General features: G+C 45.0%; 1 protein-coding gene across 1 annotated transcript; it reads left to right on the top strand.

The window, feature by feature from the left end:
* Positions 1-1,823: 1,823 nt before the first annotated feature.
* On the top strand, positions 1,824-4,665 carry socs9 (suppressor of cytokine signaling 9). The gene is given in 3 exon segments (XM_048264651.1): positions 1,824-2,110; positions 2,536-3,815; positions 3,817-4,665. Coding segments are annotated over 2 exon segments (1,854 nt in total). The 5' UTR covers positions 1,824-2,110; positions 2,536-2,810.
* Positions 4,666-19,390: the final 14,725 nt, after the last annotated feature.

Here is a 19,390-nt window from a genome sequence, read left to right as displayed (position 1 = left end):
CAAGTATTTTTTGTCGCCATCTATCGGAGTGGGAAAATGTTGCACGGCTCTTATTCATCCTAACCAACTTGAGTCATGTGTTTCTGTTTTCTTTTCCCATGAAAGGTGCGTAAATAAAACCTTCTCCACCTCTGTGTAGTCTACAGAGCTGGACACTTGAGGGCATTCTGATAAATATTGCTGCACTTGTAAGAATATTAGATACATACAATCATACAATGGAGTTGAGTTATTACAACGATTCTATATGCAATATATAGGCCAACCATTATCCCCTTAGGGCCTAGGGTCACTGATAGAGTGCATGATCTATTACCACCATTCCACTAAAGCCGTGGTCTCATCTGAAAGTCCCTCCAAGCTCCGAACCTCACAGTTTACCCCCATAATGATTAATGTTCACTCACTGTATAGTTGCTCAGTGTTTAGCCCCTCCAAGCCCTGTTAACCACAATGCCAGCTATACCAGCATGTAATGTTTTCTCAAGGATAGTAAGAAAAAAGAAAAAATACTAGTACCTCTGGGTTATTTCAGTCATGTTACCTTCTTCACTGTCACACAAGCACAGCATTGAAGGGTAACAGAAAAATAGATATACCACAGTGCAAAATATGACCGCCACCCAGTGCTGCACATTATCTCCGCAACAATAAATCACTCTTGTCAGTTGTGTTTGTGTGCGTGTGGGGGGGCTGATGGTTTGTGTGTGTGTGTGTGTGTGTGTGTGTCTTTGTATGAGTGTGTGTGTGTGTGTGTGTGTGTGTGCACACTTGTGCGCTGCGGTGCATGCCTTTGTGTGTGTGTGTGTGTGTGCATGCCTTTGTGTGTTTGTGTGCATGACTGTGTGCTTGTGTGTTTATGTGTGTGGGTGTGTTTATGTGTGTGTGTGTGTCTGTGTGTGTGTGTGTGGTTATATGTGTGTGTTTATGTGTATGTGCAACCCTTCGCTCAACTCCACCATCAACAGGCCGATTGGTGTACAGTCACAAAATGTACACATAAATTCACTTTTTGTATGGCTCCCCATGAACGGAATTCCAAGAGACTTTGTGCAGTTTTGGACAAGGAATTTGACTTGGTTAAATGGTGCAAGACTCATAAGAAGTATTTAAATACAATATAATATAGGCCATATATATATATATATATATATACTGTATACACACACAAATATGACAAAGTGCAGACGCAGGGACAAAACACTATGCAGAAAGGGGGGCTACGTTTTGTTGAGACCAATTGCAGAGGGGAAGAAACTGTTTTTGTGCTGCCTTGAGCATTGCACATTGGAAAATACTTACAGAGTAAACTGTCACATTGACAACAAGACAAAATAGTTTGACTATCTTGACATAAACAATGGCTTGATTGCACTGACTGTTTCATTGGCACAAATATTTGCTTTGGAGGCATAAACGCTTTTGCATTTTACTCTTTTTACTGTAAGCAGACTGATTGCATCATGAAACAGGATTCCTGGCAAAGGCCTATCTTGTGATATATGGATTTACTTCAGAACAAAATGTCTAAGATAAATGAATCAAAGCACCATTTGAAACAGTCACTCACAGATATGTGGTGAAAAAAAAATCACGCCTACTGAATCTGCAATGAGTTTATATGTGACCATGCCAAAGATCACCCTTACAAGACAAGATAAGGGAAAGAACGCTAGTTTACCGGCCTACAGTCTCAGTATGGTAGATTCTCAAAAAACCTTTAATGGTAATGCGGCTCTCCGACCAATAGGGGGAAGACTGTTGCACCAGAGCTCTTGTGCTCTCCTGCCAATGTTTTTCTTCCTGTCACGAGAGGAGGAAAATACGTAGCTGCCGAGCTAGCTGACATGAAAGTCTGAATAACGTTACAAAGCCTCACGGTCCTTTATGAACCAACATTTATGGGATTCCTCTCATAACGTTATATTTCCACTCGCTCGTCGTTTACTTAAGTCGCTCTTACAGATGTTTGCGGGATCACATCGCGGCACACGGATGGATTAAAATGTTTTCCCTGATCTGTTAGCAAGCCTTATGTTAGCTAACCGGCTTCTGTTGCTCAGCTGGTAAAGACATTGTTTTGCGCATCATCCCATCATCATGTGACAAGGTGGGTAACAGATAATGTCGAATCAAACGCCTATCATTTTATTTAAAAACTAGTGTGTCAATGTTATTCGACAAAGTTATTCGAATTTGACATCTGAGTTTTAAAGGGCAGTACGTTCGTAGATTTCAAGAAGGGTCAGACAGCTGACAATATCCTGTTATTATGATGTGCCTCTGACGGTTCTAGCAAGTCAATGTTCTTGCTGGTTTAGCAGAATTAAATCTATGTGATGATGTGATGAACGGAAATATGTTAGTTTTATTTCCGTAGTCTTGACTAAGACTACGCAGTGAAGATGCTACTTTAGATAACTTGTCCACAGCTGTGTAACTTAGCATGTAGGCTACACTAACAAACACACAGGCTGTGATGTAGTCATGACATTTTCAGAGCCTGATGATTCACCCCCCTCCCCTTTTCTCTAGATTTCTATGCCATGACTAGCTGATATTCTGGACCACTATAGTTGCATAGGAAGGACTCGAATACTCATGGAGTTAATGTTTCAAGTTATTGCTCATATGTAAGCAACAGTGACAATAATGGACAAACAGCCAGTGGTGATCTGAAGAGCTGTTGAATAACTGAGAACTCCTCACAAGCAGGACACCATCAACACCATTATCATTCTCATTCCTCTACTCGAGGTGCGTCTTGAGACAGTCAGCCATTTGGTTCCCTGGCATCTCACTCCTGCCTCATGATGTCTCTGCCCAAAGACATGGGAGAGCGAGGCAAGGACAGGGAGCGTGGTGCCCGACCCAAGGTCCGGCAGAGTCGCTCCGAAGAGAGGAGGGAAGCGGGCGGGGAACGAAAGGGCGGACGACGCAAGAAAAAGGGCTTGCCCTCGCAAGGCATGGTCATGGAGAGACCGGTCAGTGACGGATTCGAGTACGGTGACCAGCTTGGTGGCCTGATGAGAGAGGGCGGCTCCTCGTCGCCGGCACGGGAGCGGAGGAGGTGGCCGGGCTTAGGGGGCGAAAGGAGCACGGCAAGGCTGGCGCACGCCGGCGCGTACGGGGCATCCCTCTCCGAGCTGCCCACCCAGGAGGCCGAGGGAAAGGCAGGAGCGGGCGGGGGCAGTGGCAGCGGCAGCAGCAACAGCAGTAACAGCGGCAGCCGCACCCTCCGGCAGAAGATCCAAGACGCGGTGGGCCAGTGCTTCCCGATCAAGAGCCACAGCACAGTGTCCTCCGCTCACATCTTCTCATCTTCACCTGTTGGCTCATCTTCCTCCTCATCCTCTTCATCATCCGCCTCCTCCTCTTCGTCACTGTCTGCCTCTTCACGCCGCAAGATCCACCTGAGCGAGCTGATGCTGGACAGCTGCCCTTTCCCGGCCGGCTCGGAGCTGGCGCAGAAGTGGTACCTCATCAAGCAGCACACGGCACCCATCTCCCAGCCACCGCTCCTGGAGTCCTCGTCTCTGGGCGGCTCGGTGGAGCTGGCTGTGGGCTCGTGTGCCGCCGCCACGGCCTCCGGTTCGGCCGCTAGTGGCACGGTAGAGGACGAAGACGATCTCCTCCGTGAGCGCCGGCGGATCAGCATCGAGCAAGGCGTGGAGCCACCGCCAAACGCGCAGATCCACACTTTCGAGGTGACGGCCGAGATCAACCCGCTGTACAAGCTGGGGCCCAAGCTGGCCCACGGCATGAATGAGCTGGCTGGTGACGAGCGGGCCACCCCTGCAACAACAGCAACAACAACAACAGCAACAACAACAGCAGCAGCAACAGCAACAGCAACAGCAGCAGCAGCAACAGCTCCTGCTACAGAGGCAGCATCAGCAGCACCAGCTGCTCCTCCAAAGCTGCTTGGACACGCTGGACGAAGTGGCCGCCTCCTCTTCCTCTTCCGTGGCTGTGCCTGCCTCCTCCTGCTCCTCCGCTGCTGCTGCTGCTGTCCTGGGAGCCTCGTCCACCGACCTCGGCTCGGTATCTGAGTCCTCCCCCTCCTCCCTGAGGGCCGGCGGCTCCCTGCTGACCTCCGCCAACGCTGACCCGGCTAAGCCCAAGGAGCGCTTCCGCGTCCACACGCAGATCGACTACATCCACTGCCTGGTGCCCGACCTGCTGCAGATCACCAACCTGCCGTGCTACTGGGGCGTGATGGACCGCTACCAGGCGGAGGCGCTGCTGGAGGGCAAGCCCGAGGGCACCTTCCTCCTCCGCGACTCGGCCCAGGAGGACTACCTGTTCTCGGTCAGCTTCCGCCGCTATGGCCGCTCGCTGCACGCGCGCATCGAGCAGTGGAACCACAACTTCAGCTTCGACGTGCACGACCCCAGCGTCTTCCACGCGCCCACCGTCACCGGCCTGCTCGAGCACTACAAGGACCCGAACTCGTGCATGTTCTTCGAGCCCCTGCTCTCCACGCCTGTGCACCGCACGCAGCCCTTCAGCCTGCAGCACATCTGCCGCGCCGTGGTCAGCAACCACACCACCTACGACGGCATCGGCGCGCTGCCCATTCCCAACGCGCTCAAGGAGCACCTCAAGGAGTACCACTACAAGCAGCGGGTGCGTGTGCGCAGGCTGGACACGTGGTGGGAGTAGAGGGTGGGGGCGGCGACTCACAACCATGACCCCCCGCCCCTCACGTTAACCCGTGACCCCCCCACCCACCCACCCAAGACACCTTCTCACACTCCTCAAACTACCAATCCTCACCCTGATACCTTATTTCCCTCCTTAAGCACATCCTTGGGAAAAAAAATCACAGTGGCCATCTATCTATTGTAAGCCTTAAGTTGCCAAACTAATGTATTCTGCAGTGTTTTGGGGACGATGCTTCCATGTTTTTATTTTAACCACAGACTGCTCCTCCCTGTTAGTGTCTGTGCAGTGGTAATAACCATGAATGTACAAGTACCTGTGCTTTTGAACTTGGTGGTAGTGCAGGTTTCCTCATATCCTTCTTTTACGTAAAGGCCGAATGTATCTCACATTGCGGAGCGGACCCTGGAAGCTTTTGGATCCATTTGTGGAGACTGAAGCTTTTATGATCGTACGGCAGATAAGAGAGGCGTCCTCTCTGGCCTGCAGTAGAGAATAACACTAAATAGTAGAATGAATATTCTCCTTATGCCCTAGCCTGTGGTGTTTCAATGTGCCACATTTTAAACTGAAGACATTTCATTTGTGTAAACAAGTTGCTGCAGATCGTACCTCCCACCACGAGGTCTCCACTCCACTTCATGGACCAGAGATGATTGTCGCCTTTGCATGGCACGAGAATATATTCAGAGAGCAAAAATCAGTGGGGGCATTTTAGACACTCCACAGTCATGCCCTGGTGAGCAGGGGAGACGTTTGTAGACATTACATTAAGTTTTTTTTTTTTTTTTTTTTTTTCTTCTTCTATTGATGTCCTCCAGTCCACATTCTGAATGCCCTTGTTCACTTTCTCAGACAGGCAGTCTGCTGTGGGTGTCCATGGGAAACCACTTAATGAAATGGGGCCAATCAATGATGGGACTGAGCCTCATCCTGTGAATGTGTTACACTTAAAAGTGCCCCCCACCCCCCACACACTCAATTAGCCCAGCGTAGAGTTGAATAACAACACAGCTCTTATACCAGTCTATAATGGTACCAAGGGTGCCGTAATTTGGAGTTATGACTTCTTCAGTGGTGTTACAGGGACGGAGGCTAGCTTACCACCTTCCTTTAAAAACAGAAATGATGTAAGAGTGGAGAGTCATTTCACAAGTGTTACATTTCTTTGTGTGACAGCTGTATTTATGGGGACTTGTCTCCATAGTGGGGAGGGGAGGGAGGGGGGTCACTTGAGGAATGCGGAGGGCCTGTCATGAGGAATATCAAAGAATGATACGGTCCAAGTATCCCCTCTCTGAATCTGGTGCACTGTTTGATCACAGGCCGTGAGCTCTGTGAAGTCAGGCCAAGGCTTAATGTGCACAGACATGTAAGTAATGCACAGCCTGTGCATGGCATAATGATTGGAGCCCTGGTTGGGCTGAGAAAAAATCTTAAACCATCCACTCCTTCCACCGATATCAATGAGCATATGTTATGTTAGTCAGGACAACTGGTAAGTCTTTAAAGCACATTCCTCCCCACAACAAGTGAACTACCGTGATTGTTAATCTTCTGCTTTGCTGATATCTTCTACATAGGCCAAACATTGAGAGGCAGAACATCTTAAGAAACCTGGAAATGGCTGATGCAAAAAAAATGAATGTGATAAGTGTTTTCTTCTGCTGTTTCCTTGCATTCCTGCAAATCAAATGGGATCAGTTAGTGGTGTGTCTTGTGTTTTGAAACAGAAAAAAAAATGGCCCTTGGGTGCTTCCGTTATTTCCAGTATTTCTCAGTAGCTGGAGAACTTAAGGCAAAGTTTAAGTTTTTTTTGGCATGCTTCTGATGCTTCCATTTCTGTGAGCTATTGTGCCTGGCTACTGCCTCGTTATTGTAATCATTATGCTACACTGGGGTGGCTTCTTGCCGAATGCATACCTGATGCTGCGGACTGATGCCTGGGGTCGAGGCGGCGGTGTTTTAGTTGATGGTGTTGCAGGCTGCGCCTCACCTCTTCAGTCCTGCTGTGTCATCTGCTCAGCACTCTTCCCACAATCCCCTCTGGCGGGGCCACTCTGGGGCAGGGCAGTCTGCTCTGCAGCCAAGTTCAGATGTCTCGGGAATAACGCCCCAGAAATAATAAAACACACACACACACACTCTCTCTCCCTTATACACATTCTCTTTCTCACTCTCTCTTTATCTCTCTCTCTCTCACGCTCTCTCTTACATACACACACCAACACACACATACACTGAATTGCTCTCTCAGACATGCTTACACACTCTCTCTCTCTTCAGTGTCTCCCCCTCCCTCTCACATACACACTCTCATGTTCACATACACATATTTATACACACACACATAAACATATAATGTATGTATAGGGCAGCATGTCTTATACATTTACATAACAAATACGTGTGTGTGTATGTGTAGAAAGAACCTAACTTATTCCCAAATGCTATAAAGGAAGGATGTGTAGCTTCACTGGCTGCGCTAAGCCTGTGAGGGAGCCTGCTGGCGATTGTGTAGAATTTGGAACTAGAAGTAATATCCAGCTTTCCTTCACAGTCATTACGGAACTAGTCCAGCGCCTTGATAGTGCTTATCAATGTTGCTGATGAGCAGAAACAAAAAGAGAAGAAAAAAATATTTAACTTTCTTTTGAATTCTTACTTTTAACATTACCTTTGGTTGATATCCTGTATTGACCCATTTTTACACTGGTATTTATTTGATTACTATTTAACTACTGTATTTGATGATGCTGTTTTTCCCCTTTGTTTTAAATTTTTGATAACATCCTAGCTTTCAGCTCAGTGACTCTGCAAAGTGTTCTTTTCTGTTTAATCCTGTTCAGCATTGTAGGAGAGAAGTACATAGTTAGGTGAGAATGTGTTTATATGGCAGCATGTCAGTTGTCAGCTAGTGCTGAGTGACTACAAGTGCTGTGGAAGAGCTTGATGACACTCTTGAAGCTTTTTATCCAAATATAAACTACTATCATGAAATGGACTTTGATGTTGTCTTTTCTCAGGTTCAAGAGAAAGGGACAAGAGAAATATTGGTTGTAGCATGACTGCACTCTTAAAACAAGTGTGTTGTCCCTATCTGGACACAGTTAAAAAATAAACAATGCAAGTTGTGTTGTTTTCAACACATATTGTTTAACAAATTAAAAAAGGGAAACAACACAAACTGTGTTGTCCCTATGTGGACTCAGATGTGTTCCAACACATTCGATTTAAGAGTGTGAGAACATCAACGAATAAAACAGACTGTTTAATCCTATAAGGAATACACTGAATATTAAGCCTTTACTATTCAAGTACTCCTTATTTTACAATTCCCATTTATTGGTGGTGTGTCCTTCAAAACAGATTTCTAACACATGAACAGTGTTTACTGATATAGGATAGCAAGTAATAGTATTTGGAGGTTTTCCTCAACACCTGCATTACAGTATATAGAGGTTAAACAGACTATAATAACTTGTTTATAATAAATAATCATGGGGTGCACTCATTGGTGTCTAGCTTTAGTGTTAAACAGTTAATAGTAACAGGGAGGTTACACCGGACATGTAACAATGAGCTTACACTGTAATCAAGGGAACCGGATACACCAGACGTAATAGTGGCGCGAACATCCGAAAGTCATTAGACCAGTCTTTTAAACATGAAAGAAGATGTGTGGAATTGATTATCCCTATGGCACAATAAAGACTATCTATCTATCTATCCATCCATCCATCCATCCATTCATACTATTTTAACGCTCCCCAAACTAAACTCTTCAGTTATGTGCCTGGTGTAGCCTCCCTGTAAGAGTGAAAAACGACAGTGTTGCATGTACATTTTCTAGGATTCTTTTATTCCCCAGATATGCGGGTGAGTATTTTACATTTAATTGATTGGTTAAAAATTCTCTATGGTGGAAGTGTGGGTCAGAAAAGTACTAAGCAAAGGGCACTGGTCTAAACTGAAACTGACACAGGTGCCTGTGGACCTGAACTTTAGACTACTTTTAACTCAGAAGTGAAACATCTCTGGAGTTCATAGAGTGTATTATGTTATTGATTAATTGAGGAGAATACATGTTAGAGAAAAGGGTATGCACCCACAACATCCATATTTTGGATTATCCATAAAAAACATTTATTTTTACATTTTGCTCAGTGGAGCCCCTCTTAATCTAAAGCAGAGTCTATGTGGGTGCAGTGGGCGTTATGAGTATAAGCTGATTGATTTCTTTGGAAAGGTTTCTTGAAAGACACACACTGCAACACTATTTTAGATTCCACATCAAATGCCTGATCTGAACTTGGGGCCAAATTCAGCCGGTTTTAGACCGTGTGGCTTTGAACTCTGTCCAAAGGCATTGCATGCGTTTATGACGTTTTCTCTTTTTTTAACGCTACGTGTCAATTCCACTGAATTTCCCCCATGTTCTCACCTCGCTTGTTTCATCCCCTCCACTGACCTGCCTCACCAAGAACTGTTTAAGCCAGAGTGCTTTTGAAAGAGCTCTCTCCCCGCAGACCTAGGTTGACCCTCACTCAGAACATTTTGGGACAGGTACATGCATTAGTGCTGGGCCAGGGCTTGCCAATTCACACCAATTACTCCGCAGGTTCAAAAACAAGCCAGGCCCACAGAATAACATTTCATGTTAGGATGTTCCTCCAAAATACACACCGCTTGAGGTAAACATATACATCTTAATCAATTAATGAAAGGTGCAGTCAGCGATTGTGCAGGTCAGGAAGTCGCATTTCTTTGTGTGTTTGTGTTTATGTTTAAATTTAATTTTATGAGCAGACGCTTTTGTGCAATTAAACGTACATTATATTTTAACCAAGGACCAAACGCCAGAGAGGTAACTCACCCCTACCTTTAGTATTAGAAATTCCACACAGGGTTTCATTTTTGTTTGGGGGGCAGGCTGCCCCTACTTTGTTTATTTCCAGTTTTGGGAGCATGGGCATTTTTTTTGCAGACCGTTTTTTTTTGCAGTATTCACGGAATGGGCAGCTAGTGGTCATGAGGAGCTGATTGCTGAATGTAACAAAAAATGTTATGGGCTTGAAATCACGTAAAATCCCTAACTGCAGCTTTAATCAATGATTTGTATGAAAGCCACACTATAATATGACCTTTACTACAGAGACTATTTGTTAGTGTTCATTATGTATGTATTCAGTGCCTCTTTGAGTGGTGTTCACATTTCAGAACAAATTTTGCCATATGCTACTTAGTTTCTATATTCCAGGACACTCCAGAGAAAGTATGGCTGTCTCAGGCTGGTGCATTTGGCTGCTTTTTGTCGTCGCCTTGCTCTGGCTTGTTTTTCCAGCCACTTCCACTGGAGGAGCAGCTATTCCGTACAATTCTCCCGATGATCTATCTGTGGCTTGTCTTCAGAGGTGAGTATCTGAAACCACTGGGCTGGCTCACATTCAGTGTTGGCAGGAACTCATGGCAGGGAAGAAAACAACATTTGGTTTGACCTGTGGGTGTTTTAAAATGGCAGTCTCCTCCATCATAGTGTTGGTGCATCCTGATTTGGCATGAGGTGATGGCCTAAAAGTTAATTTAGCATGGGTAAGAATTGGCAAAGATACAGGATGGTAGCTGAAAAGGGCTGAGTGACAAAAACAAAAGGGGGGAGAAGTGCTCAACCGACAATCGCTTTTAGAAGGAGATCGTTCCCATTATGAGGCAAAGGGTATTTTTCTGCCCATCTGTAATTTCACGCTGGAATCTCAGACGATCGTATCATTCATGCTGGCCTTGCACATGTGCAGATAGTATCATCGTCTAAAAAACACCTGTCTTACTTCTCCCTTCCATGGCAGTAGTACACAGGCAGCTAGTGTCCATCTGTATCAGACCAATTAGCTGCACCTTGGCGATCCAGGAAAAACCTACACACATGCACTCCATCTATCTCTCTCTCTCTCACACACACACAGAGTTGGACTGTTGAGAGGCCTCTGTAAGATCTCTCCAAGCCTGTGAGGCTGTGCCATATGGTGGCTGGCGATGGCAATCCCTCCCCACCCCACCCCATCCTAACCTAACCCAACCTAACCCTCTGCTGCAGATACACATTCCACATTGCAACAAAAAAAATCCTCAGACGTATGCGATGGCATTAGTAATTATACATGGAGAGAAAAAGAGAGAAAGAGAGAGAGAGAGAGAGGTGGGTGGGTGGAGGGAGAGACGGAGAAAAAGCAAGGTAGGCAGAGAGACGGATGGAGAGAGAGAGAGAGAGGTGGGTGGGTGGGTGGAGGGAGGGAGAGACGGAGAAAAAGCAAGGTAGGCAGAGAGACGGATGGAGAGAGAGAGAGCTGGGACTTGCATGCTCGGCAGAAAGGTCGGCGGAACAGGTGCGCGGTGCCGGGCCAGTCTGCTGGCGCTCCATGGGAGGGGGTGGGGGCGAGACCAGGGCGAGCAGGGGCAGCCCTCGGGGCAGCAAGCGGACATGGACGCAAACATGGAAAGTGCCATATGCACCGCGCTGCGAGGATCAAGGTCGCCGTCCTGGCTTTAATTCATTATTTAGTCATGTATTTATATTTATTGCTAAGTGCCTGCGAGGTTTTCCGTCAACCTTATTTATTTAGTTATTTACTTATTTATTTCACTGAACACAAGCCAAGTGCAGCATGAACATCTTTCTGTGTGGGACTGGCAAAAGAAAGCTGAAGAATAGTTACACATTCACAGCTGGCTACAAGCACTAACAGCATATGATTAAATGTGCTTCCCTGGCTCTGTCGTGAAACCCTATCAAGTTTCTTAAGGTCTTACACCTCTCCATAATTACACAATGATTCATGCAGTGTCTGAACAGACCAAAATGGAGAATGATTAACTGAAGCTGGTTGGATTTTTGTAGTCCTGGTGAACCATTGATTTAATATTTCAGCCTCTATAATAACATTTCACCTGGCTTTATTTGGCAGTTTCAATGATAGATGAAAAAGTAGCTTTGATTTCATGGTAGGCTTCCTAAAGGAAAGTCTGGGCAGGTTTCTGGGGAAGGTAGCAACGGTCAGGTTTCTGGAACTGCTGTAAAAAATCCAAGGAGTGCAAGAAATGAAAGATTTCATTTTAGCTAATCAATACTGAGTCTTCACAGGGTCACAAAGTTTCTTAGGGCCCATGTCTATTTTATTTTTTTGGCAGGAGGTAGGAGCTCTCAGATCAATGGGCCATACAGATCTGCCTCTATCATTAATGCATTTGTGCATACAAATTATTCAGTGGTTTCCTTTCAGTTCCCTGTTTAATGAATATTCATAAAGCCTCAAAGATCTCTCTCTCTCTTTGTGTACACAGCAAACAGACAAAGGCTAATTGGGAGTGTGATAGGCCAGGACTAAGCCATTTGCAAAATGCTCTACAGACAATTTAGTTGAATCTGATCCTGGGCAGTCATATGAACAGAATCCCCCATAAATAACTTCATGAAGCTGCCGACTATGGAAATCTAGAGCTGTTTATGCAGTCGCGATGACGACTGAGATTTTGTCACTCGTGTACAGATTAGGAAATTGATGTAATTACTGATTTGTCGCTGGGATTCAGTCAGCAAATTGTTTCTTATACAGTTTCTGTGCAATTAGCTTTTCCCCTGACTGTTGAAGTGTAAGCCAAACAATGGCTAATAATCTCCTCATCACTTAAGTACTACCAATAAACAGCACTTGAGTATGCCTCATGGTTTGGAAGAATGAAAGTCCCCACATGGTGGAGACAGCGTGTGTGAATGTGTGTGTGTGTGTCACTTCGAGTGAGTCACTCAGAGGAAAAATTAGAGTCGAAAATGCCATCCTGCACTTTTTTGTGCAGCTGTCCGAGTTTGATGTGGTGGAATTGCCACTATTGATTTTAACAGACAGGGATGGAACGCTTTCTCACCAGTGCAATAGTATTTCATGCCCATTGTACCAGCCCATTAATCCAGCACACGAAAAGGTCTTTCTTTCTTTCTTTCTTTCTTTCTCTTTCAATGAAGCACCAATGAAGGCAGCATCATAATGACTGAAAAACATTTACATTTAAACCATATTTACTTACTGCCTGAGTGATTGTAGCGTAATTGCATAGAGGAGCGTTTCTGGAAGAAGAACGGACATTCATGTGTCTGCAAACATCAAATATAAATGCTAATGGTCAAACTGTTTATTTCACATATATATTGGTTTGACTGACAGATATGATAAAGGAACCATAAAACTGTGAATACAGTTAGCTATATAGATACAGTAAGGATTGACAATATCAAGCAGTGCTATGTCAGGTAGGATACTCTCTCTAACAAAAGGGAAAACATGGAAAGGATTATTTAAGATCAGATATTTTGTGACAAAATAGAACATTTGTAAAATTCTAATGTCAACAACAGTATTTTATGCTGGCTTTGCAGGTTCACATTTATTTGGATGATTTTATCATTAGAATACGATTTACTATTAAAAACTATAAACTGTTTAAATCAATTTATTACACGGCTCTTCACAAGGCAAGTAGAACGCTCTGTTGGCTTGAATGGGATTTCCCAAAGTTCTACAGTAAAATATTTTCATGTAATTACCGCTGCAAACATATAATTACCGCTGTCAATGGCAACGGGTTTTGTGCTTCTGATACGTCTTTCATATCACTACGCAAGGACTGGAACTTCATTCAAAAGTGAAAGCAGACCGTTGATCAGCCGTGTTCTAAAGAATGTTTGATTCAAGTTCAGCGTGTGTTGTTGTGAACTATTTGTTTCTCAGCAAATGCCACGATGAATGGTAACAAATAGGCTAGGCTATGTAGGCTAAAGTCATATTGTGGGGAGTTTATTATTTCGTTTGGGCAAGTAGCCGTGTAATAAGCGGGATAATGTATAGAACGCCGGTCATTATTAGGAAAATAATTCCCTTCAGGGCAGAACAAGTCCGGTTCGCCCTGTCGCGCAGCGAAGCAGTGGTCATATAGGTTTAGTCAGATTTCTTTTTCTTTTTCGCATGGCCAATTTTCCGTCAAGGATTCCCGGGACACTGAAAGACCGGGGTACACGAAACTTGGTGGACATATAGCCCCACATGGGTAGTGTGGAACCATCGTTTTTCATTTTGATCTGTAGACCCCCCGCTGGACTGGACCCCCCGAAAGGAGGGTAGGGCAGACACAGTTTTCTGTGAATATCTCGAGAACCGTAGGGTTTAGGAGGACCACCTTTTTTTTGTATGTTGATCTTAAGGGGCCATGCCAACCCATTCCATAACCACTCATTTCATGTATAGCGTCACCTAGTTAAAAATTAAAAAGCAAAAAATTAGGTGTTTTAATCACAATATCTCTGGCTGACATGGTCAAAACTGCATGAAATTGAAAGTGTAGGATCATTATGACACTCTCCAAATGCATGCTAAGTTTCGTGGACTTTCGTTCATGGGGGGCCATCCAATAAATTAATTTATGTGTACATTTAGTGACCGTACACCAACAGTTTTCTGTGAATATCTTGAGAACCATAGGGCCTAGGATGACCAATTTTTTGCGTATGTTTGCCTCCAGGGGTCATGTTAACCCATTCCATGTTCACACATGTGCATAAACAGATACACACGTACACACATACATTCACAGTAATCATACGTATGACACATACTCACACAGTAGACATAGGTACGCATGCATGCACATGCACACACACAGGCACATACACAGGCACACACATAAGCACATGCACACACGCGCACACACACACCCACACATAAACATGAACATGTACACGCACACATGCACACAATTCAAGAATTATGAACACACAAGATGGGGGTGGGGTTGTATAAAATGTATTTTACATGTGAAATCTATGAACTAATCATGTTTTGGTACTTGTTGTCTAGCAGATACCAGTGAGAATTGAGTGTGCATAATGCAATTCAGTGAGACAGTTATGCCTTTCAGCGTGACTTATTTTTGTGGAAAAAAATGTGCTGGACTGGGCGGCGGTCATATTTTGTACCGCTCTGCGGTACATCTAGTTTTCCCAATAATGACTGGTGTTCTATACATTATCCCGCTTATTACACGGCTACTTGCCCAAACGAAATAATAACCATTCTATACATTATCCCTTACTTAACTGTTGAGGGTTCAGTTACATCAGATTGAGTTAGCAGACAGTCTAGTGATCTACATGACATTTCTTTATTTAGCAGACACTGTTTTCCAAAGTGACTTACATGTGTAAACTATATCACAAGGGATTGCATTGTCCCTGGAGCAACTTGGGGTTAATTGCCATGCTCAAGGGCACAGCGGTGGAAGCCGGGAATTGAACCCACAACTTTCAAGCTACTGCACACTAGCCAGGCTCCTTAACCACTACACTACCACTGCCCTATCCATAAGGCAGTGAAGAACACACTCTTAGTAGACACGAAAACTTACCAGGATTAAAGCACAGCATTTGTTTCTGTATTCTTTCCTCTTTTTCCTTCTCTTTAAAGACTCAGCGAGGTGGAGAAGGACACACCAGGGAGCCTGACTATCATTACTGATGCCTTCTCACTACAAAGCAAATGTGAAATATTGAGAAACCCGTTTGAATTATAGATCACGGCTGCCTGCCTGCTACTAGGACATGTAGAGCAAGGTGAGGGAGTTGTGGCTGGGCCAAACTGACCCATAAACCCTGATCAGAGAGATCGGAGAGGGAAAGACAGACACAGAGAGAGATAGGTTTCATGATGGCCTAAAAACCCATTTCTGCATGGTGACATTTAACAGGTAGGTCTTTCTCTGAGGACCATATCAGAAAACTGCTGAATATGACACCCCCCACCCACCCAGTTTCACATAGCTGAGTTTGTATATTCAACTGCAGGCTCACAGATGCTAGTTCATCTTTAGGAGTTCTAGAAAAAAACAAAGTTGCTTTGTGGCCTCTGCTAAGTTCCACTCTAATATAACATTACATGGTCAAGTTCAGAGAGTGTTAATCAGCGAGTGCTGTCTTGGCACTGGGCATCAAGTAATGCCTATTTCTGCATCCTCCAGACAGAGAGAGAGAGAGAGAGAGAGAGAGAGAGAGAGAGATACACACAGACAGAGAGAGAGAGAGAGAATGAGAGAGAGCATATTGATTTGCACGATTCAAGGAAGAAAGGAGAGAGAGATTGAAAACTGCTCTCTCAGTCTGCTTCTTTATCTCTGCGGAGCAGCAGAGAGATGGGAGTCCGCAGCAGACAGGCAAGCGAGGTCTTCAAACGAGATGAACGGCCGAACCCCATGCAAGCCCCACAGACTCCTATACTTTGTCTGCACTCTGGCTGTGCGCTTATTGATGACCAGATCAATGTGCGCATTACCACAGAGAATCAGAATAGCAACACTGGGCTTGTGAATAATACATTGGCTGCAGGACAGTCATAATACAGCACAAGGCAATTGTAATGTCTTTGAAATTCTAATCTTGAGTCACTAATAAGAATCACTAGTAAGCTGCATGGACATTGAAATGGAATTCATGTTTTAAACTGAAATGGTTTATACCTGATTTTTTAGCATGTTTTATTCATGTGTAAACAAATAAATGATCATTCCATTTTGTAGTGTATTATTCATTACCCTAATATGCAATTGTAACTCTGGCTGATATCTGAAGACTCTGAAAAGGCTTTGGCAGAGAGGTTGTTTAACCAGGTTGTGGGAGTTTAACCAGAACTTTCCAGTGGCACAGTATAGGAATCCTACAGTTCATAATTCAGCTCTTAGTTTGGTCAGAATTACCACCACGCAAATTGATTATATGAGCAAAGACGAGTGTTTCTGAATGAGATTTGCCATCTGTTTCTCATGCATATCTGCATATTTTTTTGACTGTGTAATGATGCTTTCTCATACCTCATCACACAACCGGAAGCACACACACACACACACACACACACACACACACACACACACACACACACACACACACACACACACAGCTGCTTTGCAGGGAGCTCACACGCCACCCTCCCAGACATTTAACACTCCCCTCACGCCTGGCTTCTTGTGCACAGAGTCCGAGCCGTGAGTGGCTCAGACACACACAGTGCTCTCTGCTCAGCAGATGGCTCCAAAGAACCACGCTTCTCTCTCTCCCTCCCTCTCTACTGTCAAACCACCCCAGGTTGGGGCTGTGTGTATGAGTGTGTGTGGGTGCGTAGGTGTGACTGTGTGCGTGTGTGTGTGCGTGTGTGCGTGCGTGCGTGTGTGTGTGTGTGTGTGTGTGTGTATGTGTCACTGTGTCACTGTGTGAGTGTGTGAGTTTGTTTGTTTGTGTGATGATGGGGTGTCGATGCACCTTCCAACACCAGCTGCCAGTATGCAGCCATCGCACAGGTATCACTCTCTCCCTCTCTCCTTCTGTCTCTTTCTTCTTCTCTCTCTTCTTCTTCTCCCCTCTCTCCCTCTCTCTCTTTCTGGCTCTTTCTCTCCACCGACCTCACCCTCACACCCTTTCCCTCTCTCCCTACCCAAGAGGAACGCTGGCCCCGCACAGCGCAGTGCAAAGCGGATTGGCCACACAAGCTTACAGCCTGTTTGTATCCATTGGGGCTTATTCTTTGCAGTTACCTTTGAGAGAGCCGATTCTTGTGCCAAATCCAAAGCACCCCCCCACTTCCTACACACACACACACACACACACTCTCTCTCTCTCACTTACACACACACACACACACACACACACACACATACACACACTGAAAAAGATGTGATTATCTAAGGTGGGTGGATGAACCTTGCCATGCTCTCTCCCTTTGCACTCACTGTATAACAATGTCTCAGACAATCTGCCATGTAATCTCCGCGACAGGCAATTGTGGAGAGTCATCAGGCTGTTTTGTCTTGCAGGCTGCCACATTGTGCGGGAGGCACACTCACACTGCACAATAGCACACACCTGAGATCCGTTTCTTTGTCTTCGTTACTGGCTCAAGTCACGTGCCACGGGTCGCATGGCGACAACTAAACTCGGCTGTCGAGAGTGAACGGCATTTTTTTGTCTTCATCTGAATTCACAGTGTTAAGTATGTGTGGCACAGTGACTTGGGTCTCTGAGGATTACATGTCGATATCTCTCACCCCTGAGAAGTCGTTTCATGCGAGTCCATAGCACGTTGCCATTCTTTCGCAGCTAAATGTCTGCAATTAAACACATCTCGTTATGACAGGATAAAGAGAAAGGGAGGACAAAAATGGACACCGTCTGAATGGGCAATCAATGCAAACGCTGCTTGATGAATGAGGTTCTCTCTCTTTTTTTCTACTCTAACTGTTTCAACTCCTCGACCCCTGGTCAGGCACTTCTGCTGTGTGCACGCACCCTGTTGTGTTTGGCTGGGATGAGCGAGCAACTCTGTGTGCAGTGAGCTTCAGTCAAATCTTTTACTGGCTCCCCTGGTATATGAGCCCCACTCTCTCACTTTCCTACACAGCTGGAAGTGGTTTGGGTGGGGAGAGAGATGGCATAAGAAAATAAAATATCATTATTTCTCTCGCACATCTCGCACACAGAATCTAGTCATGACCAAATATAATGACCCTGTGTTTTCTCGTATCTACTGAGCCATGTTTATGTTTTTTTCCACTTCGTGTTTTTCATATTTTGAAAGAGTAGAGTGGGCCACTATAGAGGTGTATTTAAACACACACACACACACACACACACACACACACACACACACACACACACACACACACACACACACACACACACACACACACACACACACACACACACTTATGCACAGTAATTAGAGCCTGGGTTGACGAGAATAGTTAACCTTCAGGATTTCTCATCTCTGAGAATTTTTTAGTCCTCACTCAATGTTTTGCTCATCTGCCGGTGGGAGTGAACGCTCCCTCCACCTTCCCCCTGTTTCCACTCAGAGATTACTGTGAACATTACAGGGATGATACTAACGGCGCTGTGTACATTAAGATTGGTGCTTGACCTTACAGATCAGAGGAGAGAGAACGAATCACATTCCTCCAATCAACAAGAAACTGCCCCAAAAGACAGGAAAAATTGTCTAGCCTATTTCTCCTTGACATAATTGAGCTGAATTTAACATTGACTCTTTATCCCCGAGTCAGCCAGAGTGACTGGGACATGATTGCGGTGAGTCTGTTTTGCTTTCCGCCATAGTGTTTCCCTGAGATCTATGGGGCTCCTTCTCTCTGCTTTATCATCAAGGCGGGCCTATGATTTTCAGCTGTCATTTCTCTGTGACTGTGATGATAGCCTGGGAGCTGTGTGACTTTTCTAAACTGTTAGTCATACCAAGCATTTCTCTTTCTTTCTTCCTATAACTATGTTGGATTTGCTATAGAGGATTGCCTACAATAGCCTATTGTTTTCAGGGCAATTTGTGTCTACTCAATACTTGAGGCACAATCACCCACACTTCTGAATGATAAAGCTTATTGCAATGAACATATGCCATTTTTAGTATGAATTGAAATATTGCCTTTTTACCGTGCCAATCACCAATGTCTAGAATATAGTGGAGAGTCGTGAGAGCCGGCTGCTCAGTGAGAGAGGTTGTACATTTTTGGTGGGGATACATTACCCAGGAACCCCTGAGCACTGAAGCGCATGTAAAAGTCAAGCACGGCAGGACAGAGGGACCGCCATATCGTCTCAGGAGAAAAAGTGAGTCAGAGAGAGACAGAC

This window comes from Alosa alosa, chromosome 15, assembly GCF_017589495.1.
Source record: "Alosa alosa isolate M-15738 ecotype Scorff River chromosome 15, AALO_Geno_1.1, whole genome shotgun sequence".
NCBI classification, from domain to species: domain Eukaryota; kingdom Metazoa; phylum Chordata; class Actinopteri; order Clupeiformes; family Clupeidae; genus Alosa; species Alosa alosa.
The sequence above is the reverse complement of the archived record's forward strand: the minus strand, read 5'-3'. Positions and strand labels throughout refer to the sequence as shown.